The 18,350-nt window shown below is 37.9% G+C and overlaps 3 protein-coding genes and 1 long non-coding RNA gene across 4 annotated transcripts; 2 read left to right on the plus strand and 2 right to left on the minus strand.

The window, feature by feature from the left end:
* The first annotated feature begins 4,621 nt into the window (after positions 1–4,621).
* On the plus strand, positions 4,622–9,903 carry LOC141898924 (uncharacterized). Its single transcript, XM_074785071.1, has 4 exons — positions 4,622–5,809; positions 6,051–8,075; positions 8,153–8,563; positions 8,725–9,903. The coding sequence occupies exons 1-4, from the start codon at positions 4,622–4,624 to the stop codon at positions 9,901–9,903; spliced, it is 4,803 nt and encodes a 1,600-aa protein (XP_074641172.1).
* Positions 9,904–9,922: 19 nt separating this feature from the next.
* Positions 9,923–10,756, plus strand: LOC141898925 (uncharacterized). The gene has a single exon (XM_074785072.1). The coding sequence runs from the start codon at positions 9,923–9,925 to the stop codon at positions 10,754–10,756; it is 834 nt and encodes a 277-aa protein (XP_074641173.1).
* A 1,366-nt stretch (positions 10,757–12,122) lies between these two features.
* Positions 12,123–13,440, minus strand: LOC141898926 (uncharacterized). Its single transcript, XM_074785073.1, has 7 exons — positions 13,302–13,440; positions 12,988–13,178; positions 12,853–12,894; positions 12,733–12,774; positions 12,501–12,553; positions 12,342–12,408; positions 12,123–12,260 (listed from the first exon to the last, which is right to left on the minus strand). Exons 1-7 carry the CDS (start codon positions 13,438–13,440, stop codon positions 12,123–12,125), a joined length of 672 nt encoding a protein of 223 aa, XP_074641174.1.
* Positions 13,441–13,553: 113 nt separating this feature from the next.
* On the minus strand, positions 13,554–14,168 carry LOC141900790 (uncharacterized). The gene is made up of 3 exons (XR_012618781.1): positions 14,117–14,168; positions 13,968–14,021; positions 13,554–13,674 (listed from the first exon to the last, which is right to left on the minus strand). It is a non-coding gene; the product is annotated as an uncharacterized LOC141900790 (long non-coding RNA).
* Positions 14,169–18,350: the final 4,182 nt, after the last annotated feature.

Genomic DNA, 18,350 nt, shown 5'->3' on the forward strand with positions numbered 1-18,350 from the left:
GGCCCTACCCATCACATAGAGAAAAGTGCTTTCTAGCGAAAAAAACTGTATTAAAGGCAAACATTTTCAAAATAATTAGAATGCTGTATGAATATAATGAGAACCATGGTCCATTGCCAGTGATAACAGTTGGTATAAGGGTGGTGACTCACTTCTTTTCCCTCATGGTATTTCTTCTTGAAACTTTCTTTCCTATCTTTCCTGTGGTGGCAGTTCAAAAGACAGTTCCCAGTTATCATGAATGGTATTATCATCGCTTTTAATTCCTTCTTTCCAGTTGTTGTTCCGATCACAGGGGTTTGGCGATGGGCTTGGATTTTATTTCCGGGTTGTTGATAATCTCGCGAGAATGGCGCTAAATATGAACTGCGAATAAATTCAAAATATCACGGAAATACCTTGTGTTTATATTGTTTATTTATCCGCTATAAAGTTCTGATAAACGATTGGTCGTTAAGAATCATTATCAGACGGTCGTCACGCTTTACTATATAAAATCACAAGGGATGAAACGCCAGGCCTCCGCTGTACTTAAATTTTCAGCCAGAAAGTTGGGACAGTCACGTGACATTCTGATGACGTCATCGCATTTAAAACTTTAACACGAAAAGTTAACATATTCACAGACCGATATCAATTGTCAGATTATGATTCATATGAAATAAATAACTTATAAGGAATAAATTATGACGAAATATATAATTCATAGTAAAAAAATGCATTTGAATGTAAGTTATTCTCAAATGTTTTTCGTATCATAGTTTCCATCTTATATGCTTCAGTTTCGCGTTCAGTCAAATAAGAAGCGTTAAGTCACGTGACTGTCCCAACTTTCTGGCTGGCACAACTCTGAAGGCGTTTCATCCCTTGTTCTTTTATATAGTAGCGTGACGACCGTCTGATAATGATTCTTAACGACCAATTGTTTATCGAAACTTTATAGCGGATAAATAAACAATATAAACACAAGGTATTTCCGTGATATTTTGAATTTATTCGCAGTTCATATTTAGCGCCATTCTCGCGAGATTATCAACAACCCGGAAATAAAATCCAAGCCCATCGCCAAACCCCTGTGGTTCCGATCTGCATCTTTGAAGAATACCTTGTGATTTCCAAGCTCTGTAAAAATAAGAACCAGAGTCAGAGAAAGTGATGACAAATATTTAGAAATGTAGGCCTAATTAGAGGTCCCAGAAACTTGAAATTTTGCAGTCACAACTATATATCTAATATGAATTGTTAAGGCTGTATAATTGTAATTGTAACATCAACTAGGCTAATAACAGTTAACTGTTTGTAAGTTTGTTAGTGTAGACGCCTACACATGATTCCCGAAAACCTTAAAATAAAAATTAATTTACCTTTACTGTCTACTAGTATTGTTGCACCAAATTTCGCCGTTTCCCGAACTTTTGAGAACCTGCTCAATGTCTCAAGTTCGTAATTCCGAATATGTTCAAAAGCTTGTTCAACATCTAAAGTGAAATTATTGTCCATTTTGAACAACAGAGCTGCCAAAATTTGCTGTGAGCGTGCTGTGTAATAATTGAAAAATGCGCCGCGTACTGTTTACTTCCGCGTACGTCACTTTTTGTTTACATCCGGAAACTCCTGCGCATGTGCAGAAACGGAGGGGGTTATGAGAGTTAGAAAAGATCGTTTTCCTTCCCAGTCAGCAGAGACAGGTTCTAAAGATCATAGAGTGCATCGCTGGAGGGTTTCCGATCCATATAATTGAATTTGAATTGGTGCGGTGGCGCTCTCAATGCGGAAGTTTTTGTCATTCCGAATTTTTTCAGTCGGCGACGGACGTTTATCGTTGTAAGCGATGTAATATGTAAAAAAAATACAGGGAAACCTATCTCAATTTGTTTTTAGCGATGCAATGCAGCGGAACTAATAAGGAACATTTTGATATATAACATGATCATAGTACACTATCCCTGATGGAATAGGCCTAATAAGCTCCACTCGACAAACACGTTCCCGTGCATTTTTATCTCTCACACACACAGCCCCTCTACTAGTCAAGTACCTAGCCGTTGTTCCTGAAACAACGTCTAGGGCGAAAGTGCTCATATAAGGTTAATTTTCGTCCCTCATTTTGAGGGACGAGGCTTTGAGCGTCTATTTCACCCCTTAAAACACCATCAACTTACATCAAACTGACTGTTCTGTAATCAGACGGAAGTTAACTATTGTTTGTGCATAAATTTGTAATCCTAAGTAGCTTTTGACGATCGTAGTAGCTCAAAACTTTTGACTAGTCGCCTCAAAAAACTGTTAAAGTGAAGCAACAGAACAAATATGGCGGCTCTTCGTGGTGCGTGATGGGAGTGTAAATTACGCATTCGAACTTAAACTTGGTGCCAATGCAGATATTATTCTTGTTTCAAATTATTAAGGTTAAAATTGACCGAAATTTATGCGTTTTATCAACAAAAAATAAGATTTAGAGTAATTGTAGAGAGACATATTGAATTTTCACATTTTATTAATTTAGTCCGTATTGGAAATCCCGATAGTGGCAATCAATTCAATTCAAATCAAAACAATAAATTCTCCGGTTCAGGATTTAAATCATCAAAAAATTTATTATAAAACACGTTTTCAAAGTCAACAAGGTAACTAATTTATTTATTTTAGTACAAAGGTTTGATTTGACACTAAAATCAGTTGTTGCATTGCAATTAACAGGAGTTTACCTCTATATGATACTTTAGCGTCAGACGTTTTACGGAACCGTAACAACGACTGGTATTCAGACTACCCCTCTACCTACCATCAATGCCTAACCCATGTTCGACCAACTGTGGGCGTTTTCCTTTGAAACATAAGCCTAATTGTAAAAGATAAGCATTAATCTAAGTTAATGCTGCATCTTTATCATGAAACCTAAGAAAGATTATTCCATTATTTAGGCCTATTCAAATTTTCTGTCCACTACCACGTGGAAAAAAGACCCAGTCAAAATTGTGCATCACGCTTTGACGAAGAAATTGGTTCTAGGCTATAAATTTTATGACTCAAACGAATCTTTTCCTCAACAAAGCCGCTTTTAGTTTGATGCAAAATGTCATTTGCTTTTAAAATGTGTAACTAGGCCTAATCAAAAGGATATTTCAAAAGCAAACTTTGCCGGGCCAAGAGCCATATTGAATTCAATTTTTCCGAACCATTATGCCTCTTTCATCATAACATTATTTATCCTATTTCAAAATCTTAGGCCTACAAGTAGAGAGAGGCCCTACGTTGGGTTCAAATCGGAATTTTAAGATTTATTTCATTTAATTCCAGGTTTTCACTGTAGATTATTAAAGACATGTGGCGTTGTGGGAGTTCATAGTTGTTTGATAATCCATCATTTGTAAGTGTAAAGCTATTTGAGGGATTCGAAACCGACATTTTGTAAATTTTGTAGCTTTATTACGTTTAATTCCAGATGTTTATCATGACACGTTTCATTTTGGGGGTTTGTCAGCGAGTTGGTATGCTGTCGGCGGAAGTAGTTTGATAATTCGTTTCATGTAAGTAAACAGCTATTTGAAGGATTCGAAACCAAAATCTGTATTGTGAATTTTTTAGTTGTATTTTGTTTGATTCTAGGTGAATAGGACATGATTCATTTTGGGAGTTTTTCCGCGAGTTTGTATACTGTCAAATGAAGTTTCTTCGTCAATTTGTCGTATGTAAGTATCAACCTATAGGTTATATAGGCCCTATTAGGGGTTCGATACAGAAATTTGGTGAATTCCTCAGATTTATTTTAATTTATTCCAGGTTGTTATCAGAAAAATATGTACTTTATTTCATAGGTTGGTCTTTGATTGAAAACTAAAAATGGATGATAGCTCTAAATTTGATGTTGATTCACATGACAAATCTAGTAGGGTAACTCCACGTAATTTCGGAAGGTATTTTCGGATGCGCTGTTTTGACGGATGATTTTCGACATGAAAAAATGCCGTTGGAAGGTGGATATTTTTACAGCCTGATATTTCTGCTTCCAACTATTACTCCAGAATCGATTTGAAATATATCCATTAAAATAACTTACCAGTATGTGTTGGAAACTGGTGTATTTCATATAGATATATATGTTGATTTATTATATTTCTTTAGAGCTATTTCTATAATGTATTCAACATTCAGTAGTGTGATTGTACTGTGTTTGAAGCGTATTAAATCCTGCAATTCATCATTTTGTTACGCGAACTTAAACATTTTTCGCGCTTATGACCAGCACGGTATTTAAACCTGTGAATTCTTGGCTAGGCGTCAGTCTGGTTCTATATACCCCTTGTACGGCACAGTTATTGTAAGTATTTATATCAATTTAGATTTGCTGGATTTCAAACTAAAGTTTGGCCTTTTGAATGTTATTTGTCTAAATCTTGTATTTTTTGTACCTTTGTAGCAAACCTCACTCACTCACTCACTCACTCACTCACTCACTCACTCACTCACTCACTCACTCACTCACTCACTCACTCGCTTAGTCGTTCTGTCATTGTAAATAAATGAGCGTATTGGAACTGTGAATTTTTGTCGTCGTTTGTTGAGGATTTAGGACCAGGCTGAACATAGTTTGAATAACTATTACGACCGACGATTCGCCATGAGTGTTTCAAAGGATGAGAAAACGAAACAAAAAGATACTCGTACAAGTTTGGCTGGATGGCTTACCAGAGCAATTAAAGCTGTTGACGACGTTAGGATTCGAGCCGCAGTGGAGCCAGCGAAACAGAGAATCACGTCACAGTTAGGTTCGCTTATGACGGCCAGCTCGAGATATGTGGACAGTCTAGAAAGCGACGAAGAAATCGAAAAAGCAGGATTGTGGCTAGACACGTATTATAATCGAGCGATGGAGGCGCTAGAGAAGTTGGATTCTTTCTCTTACTCGCAATCAGAGAAAGGCCAGCAGGCAAGTTTGAATCCAAGTGCGCATGAATTTCGAGTGAACCAGCCCATGGACGATGGAGAGAATTTTGTACCGGTATCATCAGCAACGCCGGAACCCAATATTCAGGATGCACCAATAAGTGGACAACCAGTTTCGTTCGTGACTATCGACAGTTGGATCGACAACTTAATCGATGAGGTCGAGACCATCACGACCGCTGACACCGCGTCACAACCGTCTCTTGAAGATGCGTTCCTTAGAATGGAGCTCGGACCTTCGGAGCTTCGGCAGGGACCTACCGAAAGTGGAACTCCCCATGTTCGATGGGTCGGCATTTGGCCGCGGTTCATCGAACAATTCTACCTACAAGTACATTGTCGACCGGGAATTGTAGACGCCAGAAGAATGGATCTGTTGCAGAATCATGTAAAAGGTGAGGCGAAAAAACTCATATACGGACTTGTTTATAGTGGTAGAAACTATTCTACGGCTCTCAAAGAACTGAAATTTGTATTTGGACATCGTGTTCATGTAGCTAGAACGTATATTGATTCAATTTCTACGGGTTCTGTTGTAAATTCATACGATTCCATCTCGTTGCGTAGCTTTTATGTATCTGTTAGAGATTGCCTTATTACATTGAAACAAATGAATTATATGTCAGAAATTGGGAGCAGTGATTTGTTATTTAAAGTTACTAGGCGTATCCCAGTTGATAGACGTTCTAAATGGAATGATTTTGTACGTCGAATTTCTAGAACTCGTGATCCCACTCTATTTGATTTAGAAAACTGGCTTCGAGATTGTGTCGAGGCAGATTTTGGACCATTCTCGTTGCAAAACAAACCTAGGAAATCTAGTAATCATGTGAATGTCGCTAATGGTCCACAGAGACCACATGTATTTAATTCCAGGGTGCATGAGCCTATAAAATGTATCGTTTGTTCGGATAGCCATTCTTTGAATAGATGCAAGGCTTTTCAAGATAAGTCTGTCACTGATCGATTCACAATTGTGAAAAAATATCGTTTATGTATCAATTGTTTGAAAACATTTTCTTGCTTCCTGCACTTCTGCTGTGCGGTGCAGAGAGGCAGGTTGCGGGAAAATGCACCATACGATGTTACATCTTCCGTCGCAGAGTAGTCAGATTCCAGATAGATCTATGTTGAATATTCCGTCGTCTGATATTTCGCGTCAAAATGCGTCCTTAGAACGTGGTGATTCTGCAATTAACCAAAATGCAATTTCAACTGAAACTGATTGTAACAATGTGTTTTTCCAGGTGTTGCCGGTTACAGTTCAGGGAAACAATGGACGTCGTATTGCCACACATGCTTTGTTAGACTCCGGTAGCGATGTTACCTTAATTCATGAAGATTTGGCTGATGAGCTTGGGTTACCGGGTGAGAAACAATTATTAACAATAAGTACCCTCAATTCTAGTGTTGCGCGTCAATCTAGGTGTGTTACTTTTACCGTTCGTGGCAATGATCCAGATTCGAAGGTTGTTAATATTTCACGAGCCTGGACTACTCATAACAATATCAATTGTCCGCCTCAGACGTTTTCTGAGGTTTCTCTCAATAAATTATCACATTTGAATGGTTTGTCGTTTACGGACTATTCGCCTTGTCAGGTTAAAATTCTCATCGGTGCAAATGTGCCTCAAGTGCACGTGCAATTAGAGGTTAGGGAAGGCAGCTCCCAGCAGCCTGCAGCTATAAAAACCAGACTCGGTTGGTGTTTGTTTGGTAATATGTCGTATGTAAACTCCTCCGTAGCTAATGTTAATACGATAGTTTCTGACCCTCAACTTATTGGTCATTCGCTTACAAAACAGCTTGATCGTTTTTGGTCGACTGAATCTTTCGCTGTTGCTTATCCTGATCGTGTTGGTTCCGTTGAAGATCAACGGGCTTCAAAAATCCTGTCGAATACGACTCGCCTAGTAGATGGACATTATGAGGTCGGAATGTTGTGGCGAGACAATGAGAGTGTTTTGCCTGATAATTATTCGTTAGCTCGCAAAAGATATGATTTGTTGGTAAATCGGTTGGCTTCTGATCAGGTAATGAAAGAAGGCTATTGTAACACTCTTAATGGTTATATCACTGATGGATATGCGCGTTTATTATCTCCGTCGGAAACTATGTTAAGAACCTCAAGAACTTGGTATATTCCCCATCACTGCGTATTTAATTCGAACAAACCCGGAAAATTCAGAGTAGTTTTTGATGCTGCTTCAAAGTCTCAGGGCTTATCACTGAACGATTTATTAATGACAGGTCCTGATTTGCTCAATAGCTTATTTGGAGTTTTGCAGAGATTTAGATTATATGAAACAGCGCTTGTCGCTGATGTACGAGCTATGTTTCATCAAGTCAAAACATCCGAATTAGACTCCGATTCATTAAGGTTTCTGTGGCGACCAGACGCATCTACTGGCCCACCTAGTACATATAAGATGATAGTACATATATTTGGTGCTAAAGACTCGCCTAGCTGCGCAAATTATGCTCTGAAGCGCTCGGCTTTAGATAATGCACTGGAGTTTAGTGACTTGGCAGTAAATTCTGTTATTCGGGATTTTTATGTTGACGATTTTTTGAAATCGGTTCCAGGTGATGAGGCCGCTGTGCAACTGGCAAGTGAGGTTACAGAGGTTCTTCTTAGGGGAGGGTTCCATCTGACAAAATGGATGGCCTCAAGTAAAAATGTTTTGATGCAAATCCCCCAAGCAGAGCGTGCTAATCCGTCGTTAGACTTAGATTTTAGCGAGTTACCTATTGAACGGACTTTAGGAATAAAGTGGAATGCTCAGATTGATTGTTTCGTTTTTAGACCGGTAATTAAACCTGTCGCACCTACCAAGCGAGGGATTCTAAGCGCTGTATCTTCTGTGTTTGATCCTTTGGGATTTTTATCTCCATTTACGCTAAAGGCTAAATGTTTGATTCAGGATATGTGGCATTGTGGTTTAGGTTGGGATGAAAAGATATCCGGTCATCTTTTTGAAACTTGGTGTGCGTGGCAAGACGAGTTGCTATTATTACACGATTTGAGAATCCCTCGACTTCATTTGTTCTTGTCACCTTCTGCCGAAATGTGGCACGAGCATCGGAACGAGCATTCGGCTGTGTTGGTTATTTGCGTTATAACACGGGTGAGTTTTTTACCTGTTCATTTCTTGCTTCTAAAACGCATCTTGCTCCCGTTAAACATCCTTTAACTATACCGAAGTTAGAACTTCAGGGTGCTGTTATGTCAATTCGACTGGGTGAAACTTTGAAATCAGAAATTTCTGAGATCCGTGATGTTGTTTATTGGACCGATTCTCAAACGGTATTACGGTATATACACAATGAAAAGAAGCGTTTTAAGACATTTGTTGCGAATCGGGTGAGCGAAATTCGTGAAAGTTCATCACCTAATCAGTGGAAGTATGTTCCTTCAAATTCAAATCCCGCTGACGATTGTACCCGCGGACTTTCTGCGGTTGCCTTATTAACATCGTCTCATAGATGGTTTAATGGCCCAGAATTTCTGCAACAAGCTGAAACTAGTTGGCCACCTCAACCTAATGTTGGTTCTATATCTGATCTAGATGAAAATATAAAGGCTGCAACAACTGCGAATCGAACTCTTTTGACTGTGAGGCCGCAATTAATCTCAACAATCTCGTAAATCCTGAGCGATACTCGCGTTGGTATCCCTTATTGCGAGAAACCGCATGGGTTATAAGAGCTATCAAGAATTTCGCCTCAGTGATACCTCGTCTCAGATTTAAAAAGGTAACGACCCTTTGTTTGCAGCTCGATGAGTTGAAATTTGCTGAGGTCTGCTTAGTGGCAGGAGCTCAACGAGAATGCTTTCCCGATGCATACCTTTCTCTTCAAGAAAGTAAGATGAAACTTCAGCATCCTCTGAAATGCTTAGATCCGTTTTTTGACGGCGCGTGTATTCGTATTGGAGGTAGAATGCACGGTGCTCGTTACGTCCCGTTAGAAGCGCGGCATCAATTGCTTTTACCTTATAATCATCATATAACAGAGCTACTAATGCGCAAAGAACATCTTCTAAATTACCACGCTGGGCCTGAGCACGTGATTGCTTCTACGCGTCAGAAATACTGGCCAATTAAAGCTCGAGTCGTTGCTAAACGAGTAATTTCTAGTTGTTTTGGGTGCCGACGTCGTTCGGTCGTCCCTAGGATTCCATTCATGTCAGATTTACCTGCATATCGAATCATGAGTCATTGTCGACCATTTCAGCATTGCGGGGTGGATTATTTTGGTCCCATGTACATAAAAAGAGGGAGGTCTAATTTGAAAGTGTGGGTTTGTTTGTTTACTTGTCTGGTAACTCGGGCAATTCATTTGGAATTAGCGAAATCTTTGGAAACTGATTCATTTCTGCTGGTTCTCTGTAATTTTATTGGTCGACGAGGTCGACCGGATGAAATGTTTAGTAACAACGGCTCGAATTTTATCGGAGCCGAAAAAGAGCTCAAAGAGTGTTTGATTAATTGGAATCAGTCGCGTCTTTCTGAATTTTTAAGTGAAAAGGGTACAAGGTGGCATTTCAATCCACCTAGTTCTCCCCATTTTGGTGGAGCTTGGGAACGTCTTGTAAGAACGGTAAAGGTCGCTCTTAAATCTGTCTTAAGGGGCAGATCGTTTTTTGAAAATGTTTTGCGCACAACACTGATTGAAGTAGAGGCAGTGGTGAATAGTCGGCCACTCACTTATATTAGCTCAAAACCTCAAGATTATACCCCACTTACGCCTAATCATTTTCTCCACGGAGGTGCTACATCTATTACACCCCAAGGTGTTTTTCATGAACGTGAAATTAGTAGTCGTAAGCGTTGGCGGCAGAGTCTGGTTTTGGCAGACCATGTGTGGCAACGATGGTTAAGTGAGTATTTACCTTCCCTGACAGTGCGTGGTAAGTGGTTCACAGAGAACCGTAATGTTAGAAAGGGAGATTAAGTATTATTAGTAGAAAAAGATGTCCCAAGAGGTTATTGGCCAGAGTTGGCCTCTGGTAACTCGGGCAATTCATTTGGAATTAGCGGAATCTTTGGAAACTGATTCATTTCTGCTGGTTCTCTGTAATTTTATTGGTCGACGAGGTCGACCGGATGAAATGTTTAGTAACAACGGCTCGAATTTTATCGGAGCCGAAAAAGAGCTCAAAGAGTGTTTGATTAATTGGAATCAGTCGCGTCTTTCTGAATTTTTAAGTGAAAAGGGTACAAGGTGGCATTTCAATCCACCTAGTTCTCCCCATTTTGGTGGAGCTTGGGAACGTCTTGTAAGAACGGTAAAGGTCGCTCTTAAATCTGTCTTAAGGGGCAGATCGTTTTTTGAAAATGTTTTGCGCACAACACTGATTGAAGTAGAGGCAGTGGTGAATAGTCGGCCACTCACTTATATTAGCTCAAAACCTCAAGATTATACCCCACTTACGCCTAATCATTTTCTCCACGGAGGTGCTACATCTATTACACCCCAAGGTGTTTTTCATGAACGTGAAATTAGTAGTCGTAAGCGTTGGCGGCAGAGTCAGGTTTTGGCAGACCATGTGTGGCAACGATGGTTAAGTGAGTATTTACCTTCCCTGACTGTGCGTGGTAAGTGGTTCACAGAGAACCGTAATGTTAGAAAGGGAGATTTAGTATTACTAGTAGAAAAAGATGTCCCAAGAGGTTATTGGCCTTTAGGTCGGATTGTCGATGTGTATTCAGGCGCAGATAGTCGCGTGCGTACTGTTAAAACCGCTACGTCGGAATATATTAGACCTGTTGCAAAGATTTGTGTTTTAGAGGAGAATATTGAATAATTACTGGGACTGTAATAGGCTAGAATGAAATTAAATGTTGTTTGAGTTTTAGTTTCATTAGTACTGAGGTACTTTTATATTAATATATATTTGATTATTGACCTTTTTTATTGACACCGTTTACGGATGTCAAGGAGGTGCCGTGTTGGAAACTGGTGTATTTCATATAGATATATATGTTGATTTATTATATTTCTTTAGAGCTATTTCTATAATGTATTCAACATTCAGTAGTGTGATTGTACTGTGTTTGAAGCGTATTAAATCCTGCAATTCATCATTTTGTTACGCGAACTTAAACATTTTTCGCGCTTATGACCAGCACGGTATTTAAACCTATGAATTCTTGGCTAGGCGTCAGTCTGGTTCTATATACCCCTTGTACGGCACAGTTATTGTAAGTATTTATATCAATTTAGATTTGCTGGATTTCATACTAAAGTTTGGCCTTTTGAATGTTATTTGTCTAAATCTTGTATTTTTTGTACCTTTGTAGCAAACCTCACTCACTCACTCACTCGCTTAGTCGTTCTGTCATTGTAAATAAATGAGCGTATTGGAACTGTGAATTTTTGTCGTCGTTTGTTGAGGATTTAGGACCAGGCTGAACAGTATGAGACATTTATAGAGACAACATAATTTCGGAAGCCCGGGTTACGTAATTTCGGAAATAGTCAACATAAATTCGGAAATGCATATATTCGTTATTTTTGTGTATGCGTTCTATGAAACTAGGCTAGAACGTATTTGGGTTATACTAATTGCTTCTACAGGGGTGGTAGCATTTAGTAACAGCTGGTTAGATCAGAAACATCTAGGGACAAGACACCATTTGGGTTCGAATCCCAAAAATATTTTTTTTAGTCGAGTGGAATTTCAAGCAATTGTATGAATTTCTACAGCCTACTAGATGGTGGATATGGTAATCCTAATTCACCAAGATAAAAGGATGACCGTTAGAAATGCAGCAACCGTCGAGAAGGTACATGTAATAAACTGATTAACTAATATGTAATGTAGGCCGTAACAGAAAGTAATAAATTTTTATTGCACTATTTATAAACATTTTTAAGACTAGATGAGTAACAAAAAGAGTAACAAAAAACAAACATACATAGGCCTACATAGATACACATACATACATACGCACGCACGCACGCACGCACGCACGCTCACACGCACACACACACACACACACACACATACATACATACGTTTATACAATACAATAGCAATACAACTTTAAGGCCTCCCTACGTAACAAAATGTAGTAAGCCTATTACATACAAGCGAACAAATCGCAAGTCTTTGAATATTCATCAACTTGAAATGCCATCTGCATCCTCGTATTTACCACCTCAGGCGGTTACAAGTTGTTCAATACGTTCTCAACGGGATGCTTTTCGATAATATCCACATCGGGCCAAACGAATAAATTTTTCATGCAGTGTTGTTCAAGAAACTGAACGGATATTAATTCTCCGAAGTCCAATATCTCTAGAATCTGCAAGCAGTTAAACATAACAATCACATGAGAATTGTATTTTTCCATTCAGATGAAATAATACAGCCGATTAATACATACCACTCCAAAGTATAAGTGTTTCCTGCGCTTCTCACCTTCCTGATAAAGGGCAATATATGAACCTTCACTACAAAGTAAGTACCCCGGTACAAATAAATTATTCATCACTAGTGACTAGATATTTATATTTTATATTTAGAAGCGCAGCAAGTAATTTACCTTATGTTGATTTCTAAAACCATGTTGACACCACTTGTCTCAGGCACAGGATCCTGAAATTCAGAATTACACATTATAGCCATTCTCAATATGAAATTTTAATTAAACGGTTTAATTTTTGTTCAATAAACTTATACATAATTTTTAGCCTACCGGTTACCGGGTACCTCAGTTACTCATATTACAAATAAACTGACGAAAGTGAACACATATAACATATTTTTTTACTCACATGAACTACGGCTAATTGTTCCTTGTCTGGTCTTGATGGAGCCTGTACAATAAAGGAATACAAAGTATGAATATTATTTTCATTAAATTTGCTCATTTCAAGAGATCTTTTTCAACTTACAGGATTAATGGAGCAAGTTCCATTTTGTGGTCTTGTTGAAGCCTGCAAGAGTTTTTATTAATTATTGAATTAATTTCTTTATGATGTGTGTTTTTCACCGTTTGATATGAATCGTAGAACTGTTCTTAAACTTACCGTTGTCAAACATTTCTTTTTCCTTCTTTCTAGTTTTTCCTTTTCTTTTTGTTCTTTCAACTTCTGTTTTGAAACCGCATTTGCATATGCATCATCCGCAGTTAGAATGAAATAACGCTTATCATCGCGTTTTCTTTTCTTTTCAGTTGGCATCAGTACGGGATAATCCAGCACATCATTGTCGGGATCAGCTAAGTACATAAAAATTAATCAGTAAGTATATGCAATTTGTTTGTAATTATATATTATTTATACTGCATATTTACATGGCGAATAAGTATTATCATTATTTTAAAAATGATCTTAAATCTTACCTGGGGATGAGTTATCGATCGGGAAGCTATCGATAACTTCAGCTGATGATTTAGTTTTCAAAATTTTCCATGCTGAATACAGTGCATCATTAGTCAAGTCACAGCCTTCGGTGTATCGTTCTTCAAATTTTTTCTTCATTTCCCATGAAATGGCTGATTCCATTGCCTTTAAGGCAATGGAATCAGATAGTTATAGGCAGTTATCAATTGTTATCGATAGTTATAGGCAGTGTCTACAAAATAATATGGTCAACCACTGATTGAGAAGATTATAAAACAATTCACAAATTCAAATATCTCATCCATTTGAAATCATCAATAAAATCTGCAATTATCATTTTGAAAAGGATATATTGTGCTTGGACTTGAGAGACTGAAAAAATCAATGATCATGAAAAAGGTTAGAAACTGTACATACAACACACAATGCAACAAACAATCGAACAGGTCATTAGTCCAAAAACAATCTAAACAAATTAAATAAATCATAAAAAAGTTGAAGTGAAATTAAATCACTATTCACACCTCACGAAATGGTTTTTCGCAGATTCCTAAGTAAAAAGTAATGTGAAGAAAATTTTTTTTTCATCTTTACATCTGATAATATAGAACTAGGTTCTCTTAGATATATTTTAAATTTTTGTGCAAGTTTTACGAGAAAAATACCTTCGATAATCCTGAAAATGGATCTTGCATCGTTTCAATTGTAGGATCTGATACCTAAAACCCATTATAAAAAAAAACATGTAGGCTTACCCCGGTACAGTTAACCTCAATTAAGGGCAATACGGGTTATTTATTATTCAGTAACTCACCACATCAGCAACTCTTGTGCTTGATGGTAAAAAAGCTTCCTTGGGAATTATCTCGGGATTGAATGGAAAAAGACCACATGCTCGAAAACCATTTCTAAGGTTCTCCGGGGTTATACTGAGCCATGTGGGTCTGAAGATCTCAAAGAAACAACTTTTGTTCACTATACGTCCCGGATTTTCGTTATGAAAATTCAAACATAGGCGATTCCATGATGCTTTCAATGTCTAAAAGCATGATCTTCAAAGAAAGTGAAACATTAATTAGTCAGTTGAGGTATAATTTCGTTGGAAGATGTATTCTTTAATAAAATCTGTAAGAAGTGTGTTAACCGATCTAAAGGTTGCAACCAATGTGAGGTATGTTCTGGTAATTCTAACAGTGTTACTCCATTTTCTCTCGCCAGCTCGACCAATTCAAGAAAGTTGTGGCTGTTATGTCCAGCAGATATTAAAATCTGTGGACGAGCCGCTCCAATAGCAGGTAAAAAAATTTTCTTAAACCAAATCGTTGCAATTCCCTGTTGAAATCATGAATACATGAAATTTGATAATGCTTTTCACTTCAGGAGCCTGATTCAAAATGTGACTGACAACTAATTACCTGTTTCGTCCAACCACTCTCCGATACAGAAACTGTGGTACCTGCCGGTGCGTTCATTGTGTCAACTGAGAGTAATGATGCTGCCGTCTTGCCCTTAAAAATAACGTTAGGGGCCAGCATCTGCCCAGCAGCATTTCCACATGCCATGATCGTAACTGTGTCGCCATTGTCGCTGATTCGAGATTGAACATACTTGCTCCCTTTTCTGTAAATAAGAGTTTTGAAAATAAAATTTTCATCGTTATAACGTTCATTCCTAAATCTGTTGTTTTATGACTGTGGTATTGAGTTTCTGTATCTGGATGATTGCTGATAGTCGGAAATTAAAAATACTTCAACAACTCATTAGAATATTGCTGGGCTTAATAACTTGGGTTTAATAAGGGCTATTTATAGACCAACAGTTGAAGTATTTAAATGATAGGCTAATTTAGTTCAAAGCCTACCGTGCAACAATTTTTCCGGGGACATGAGAAAACTGAACGCCAGTTTCATCGAGATTCCAAATATGCATCGGTTGAGCATTTAGCAATACTTTTGTGGCCGATCTAAAGAACATTCCAACCTTCTTAACATTCATGCACTGATGTCGGATTGCCGCAGTGCCCTCTGGCTTTCGGAGTGCAACAGTGGGGTTTCTGGTTTTGAAGCCAGCCCAGAACTGGTCACTTGGGATAATCTAAAAGTAAAATATATATACCAGTATTAATTATAAGGGATAAACAACAACCTTTAAGTGAAAATCGTTGGCCTACCTGTTTAAATGGTGTCCCCCTTTTTAAGGCGAGATCACCTGCATATTTCAATAGATTTCCCTTTGAAAAACCGTAACCGAGGTCTGCACGGTTTTTCGCAAAATCCGCAAGTTTTGATTCATCTGCCTCAGACAGATTCGTCGGTCGACCTAGTTTCCTTCCTGCAGGAATTTTCCCACTTATTCGGTCATGTAATGTTGATTTTGGTACGCCAAAGTTTTTTGCTGCCGATAATATTGACATCCCATTCTGAACAGCCTCAACAGCTTCACCCATTTGCACTTCTGTCCAACGCCGATACACTTTTGACATAGGCCTAAGTATGGCTCACTCGTCTTTGAGAATAAGAGACCTATTGCATTAATCCTTCAATTCAAGTTGCTATACAACCTTTTATACGGATATTTACCTTATATATATAAACATGTATTTGCCATTAGCCATACAATTCAGTAAAACTTTTCCCGTCCAGATTTTGAAACATCATTTGACTCAATTTTTCCTCCTAGAAAATTGCTTTAGCTCATTCCAATGTTCGCAGTAAAAGTGACTGTAGCATGTATGATTCCCATCCATCAATTTTGTCTTGTTTCGTATTTTTAGCGAAAATCTCGAAAAAGTCTGACGTCGAGGCAGGTGGTGGCCAGACAAAGACATATTCTTGGGAAATATTTAAAGACGCATGGCAAACACACTTATTGTTCACTTTTTTCCCATCCTTATTTTGAAATTGAAGTATTGTAATAAACTATTGATTTATTTTTGTTGATCAACGCAACTAGTTTTGTTGTTTTCTTTCTTAATTTACATTTGAATTGGATGGTCATCTTGCGTAGGAGTCAGTTTGTCATCGAAGCAATAGAGTCTAACTTGTTGACGTCTCAGACGCAGCGGGGCAGGGCGGTCATTATATTGTGGACTTATCCAAATTACACTTACACATCCCAACGTGTTTCAGTGTGTAAACTCCGTCGTACTCGGCATTATAGGACAGTGAGGAATTGAGTTTTAGTCACCTGAGCCCTCGGCTTGATTGGACCAAAAAGACCTTAACTGACTTCACAGAATTTGATTATGAGTCAAGGATTTTCTAAATTTCTGAATGCTTTCTCTGGTTTTAAGATCAATTCAAATTCAATCTTCAAAATATTTTATTGAAAGAAATTCTACTGAAGACAGATTTTGAAATGAAGGATATATCCAGGCAAATAATTACAGCAAAATCAACTGATGATCATCAAGGTGAAGTTTTCATTCATCTTCGGCTAATTTGTCTACCCCTGATGATCGAAGCATTTTGGTTACTCGCGCCAATTAGTCAGCCACAGTCGATTTTCATGCCATCTGACCTCTTTCCATCTGTAATTAAGCAATCAAATGTAAGAATTACTTAGGTAAGGAGCGGAATAATATATAGATATCTTATGAGTTTGTTCTGAAAATCTATTACTACAGTCTCGTAGAGCATAGACACCAAGCCACGTGGCATTGGTATTTTAAGGGCTATTCAGTTTACTCCAAAACAAGTCAATGATTAACATTAAAAAAGCTTCATATCAAGGGTATGTCACAGGACTCGTGGCGCCCATGAATTATCATCCCATAATTACAATGAATCCAATTCTGCATGTACGTTAGCACGACTGATTACTAATCCAAATATTGCATTACAAAAAAACAATTACGCAAAACGTCAAGTACTTACAGCATCTGAGACAGTTGCGCTTCAGTTAGAGTGTTAAGTTACGTCTTTGGCTGTCGATGTCGAAAAAGCCTAATTTGAAACATACATTTGCGCACTGTGGTTTAATATTCCTGCAAGAATCCGCAAAGGAATTGAAGACCGTACCAAAAAAAGCTAGGCATTAAGTAAGTAGCCAACAATGATCATTGCTTCACCGAGTAGGCCTACTCATTTGCTACCATACTCATATTATTAAAGAAATCATTTAATACATTCCCTGGTTAACGGATTCTCACCTTAAAATACATAAACTCCGCTGTCGTTGTCATCGATCCGAGTCGTCAACTGAACGCAGAAGTAAAATTCCGTGTGAAAATTCCTACAATTTCTGTCCATATCACATTGATTTGAGCCCGAAATCTTCAGGAAATGTAGCCAACGTAAATTGATTTACGAATAGAATTAATCAATTGACTCATTTTAGAAATCATGGTTTCGTGAAATTCGTTAAAGTCCTAAAACTCGCGATAAATTTAAGCCGAAAATTATTTCAACCATCCACCATGTTGTTTCATTAATAAACAAATTGGTGCGCGCCGGCGCAGCTACGTGTCCTTCCTAAATGCATGGTTTCACTAGGATTCGAACCCTCGACCTCTCAGTTGGGAGTCAAACACCTTATCCACCATGCCACAGGACAGGACACTGTTTTTATCGTTAGTGGGAGTACCCGGACAGGGCGAGTCGCGATTGCTACTATCATCCGGTGTTATCTTTCAGTAAGTAATTTTAAGTTTAAAATAGGACGGAGAGTGCATAGATATAATCTACGCGGAGCGAATGCGTGTTATATTACTATCAGAATTCTACATTTCAATTAGAAGCTGTTAGTTGTCGAATCTGATAGAAGATGAATTTTATGTGCGAAAAAAGTGGAAAATATGTAAGTAATTATAATAACAATCAACAGAATTACAAGAGGGTTTTCGACGAAAGTCAGAAAACCCTAATAAATGTGTTTGATTTAGTCAAATTGCCAAAAACAAAAGGTAATAATATAAAACATTATACATTAGAACCTCTATACTTAGCAAAAGATTATGATTCAAATGATGTTATAGATATATTATATTATAAGAATCATTATATGTGGATTAAAAGAATTGATTTATTTTTCAAATCAGAAATGATTTT

This window comes from Tubulanus polymorphus, chromosome 2 (assembly GCF_964204645.1).
Source record: "Tubulanus polymorphus chromosome 2, tnTubPoly1.2, whole genome shotgun sequence".
Lineage (NCBI taxonomy): Eukaryota > Metazoa > Nemertea > Palaeonemertea > Tubulaniformes > Tubulanidae > Tubulanus > Tubulanus polymorphus.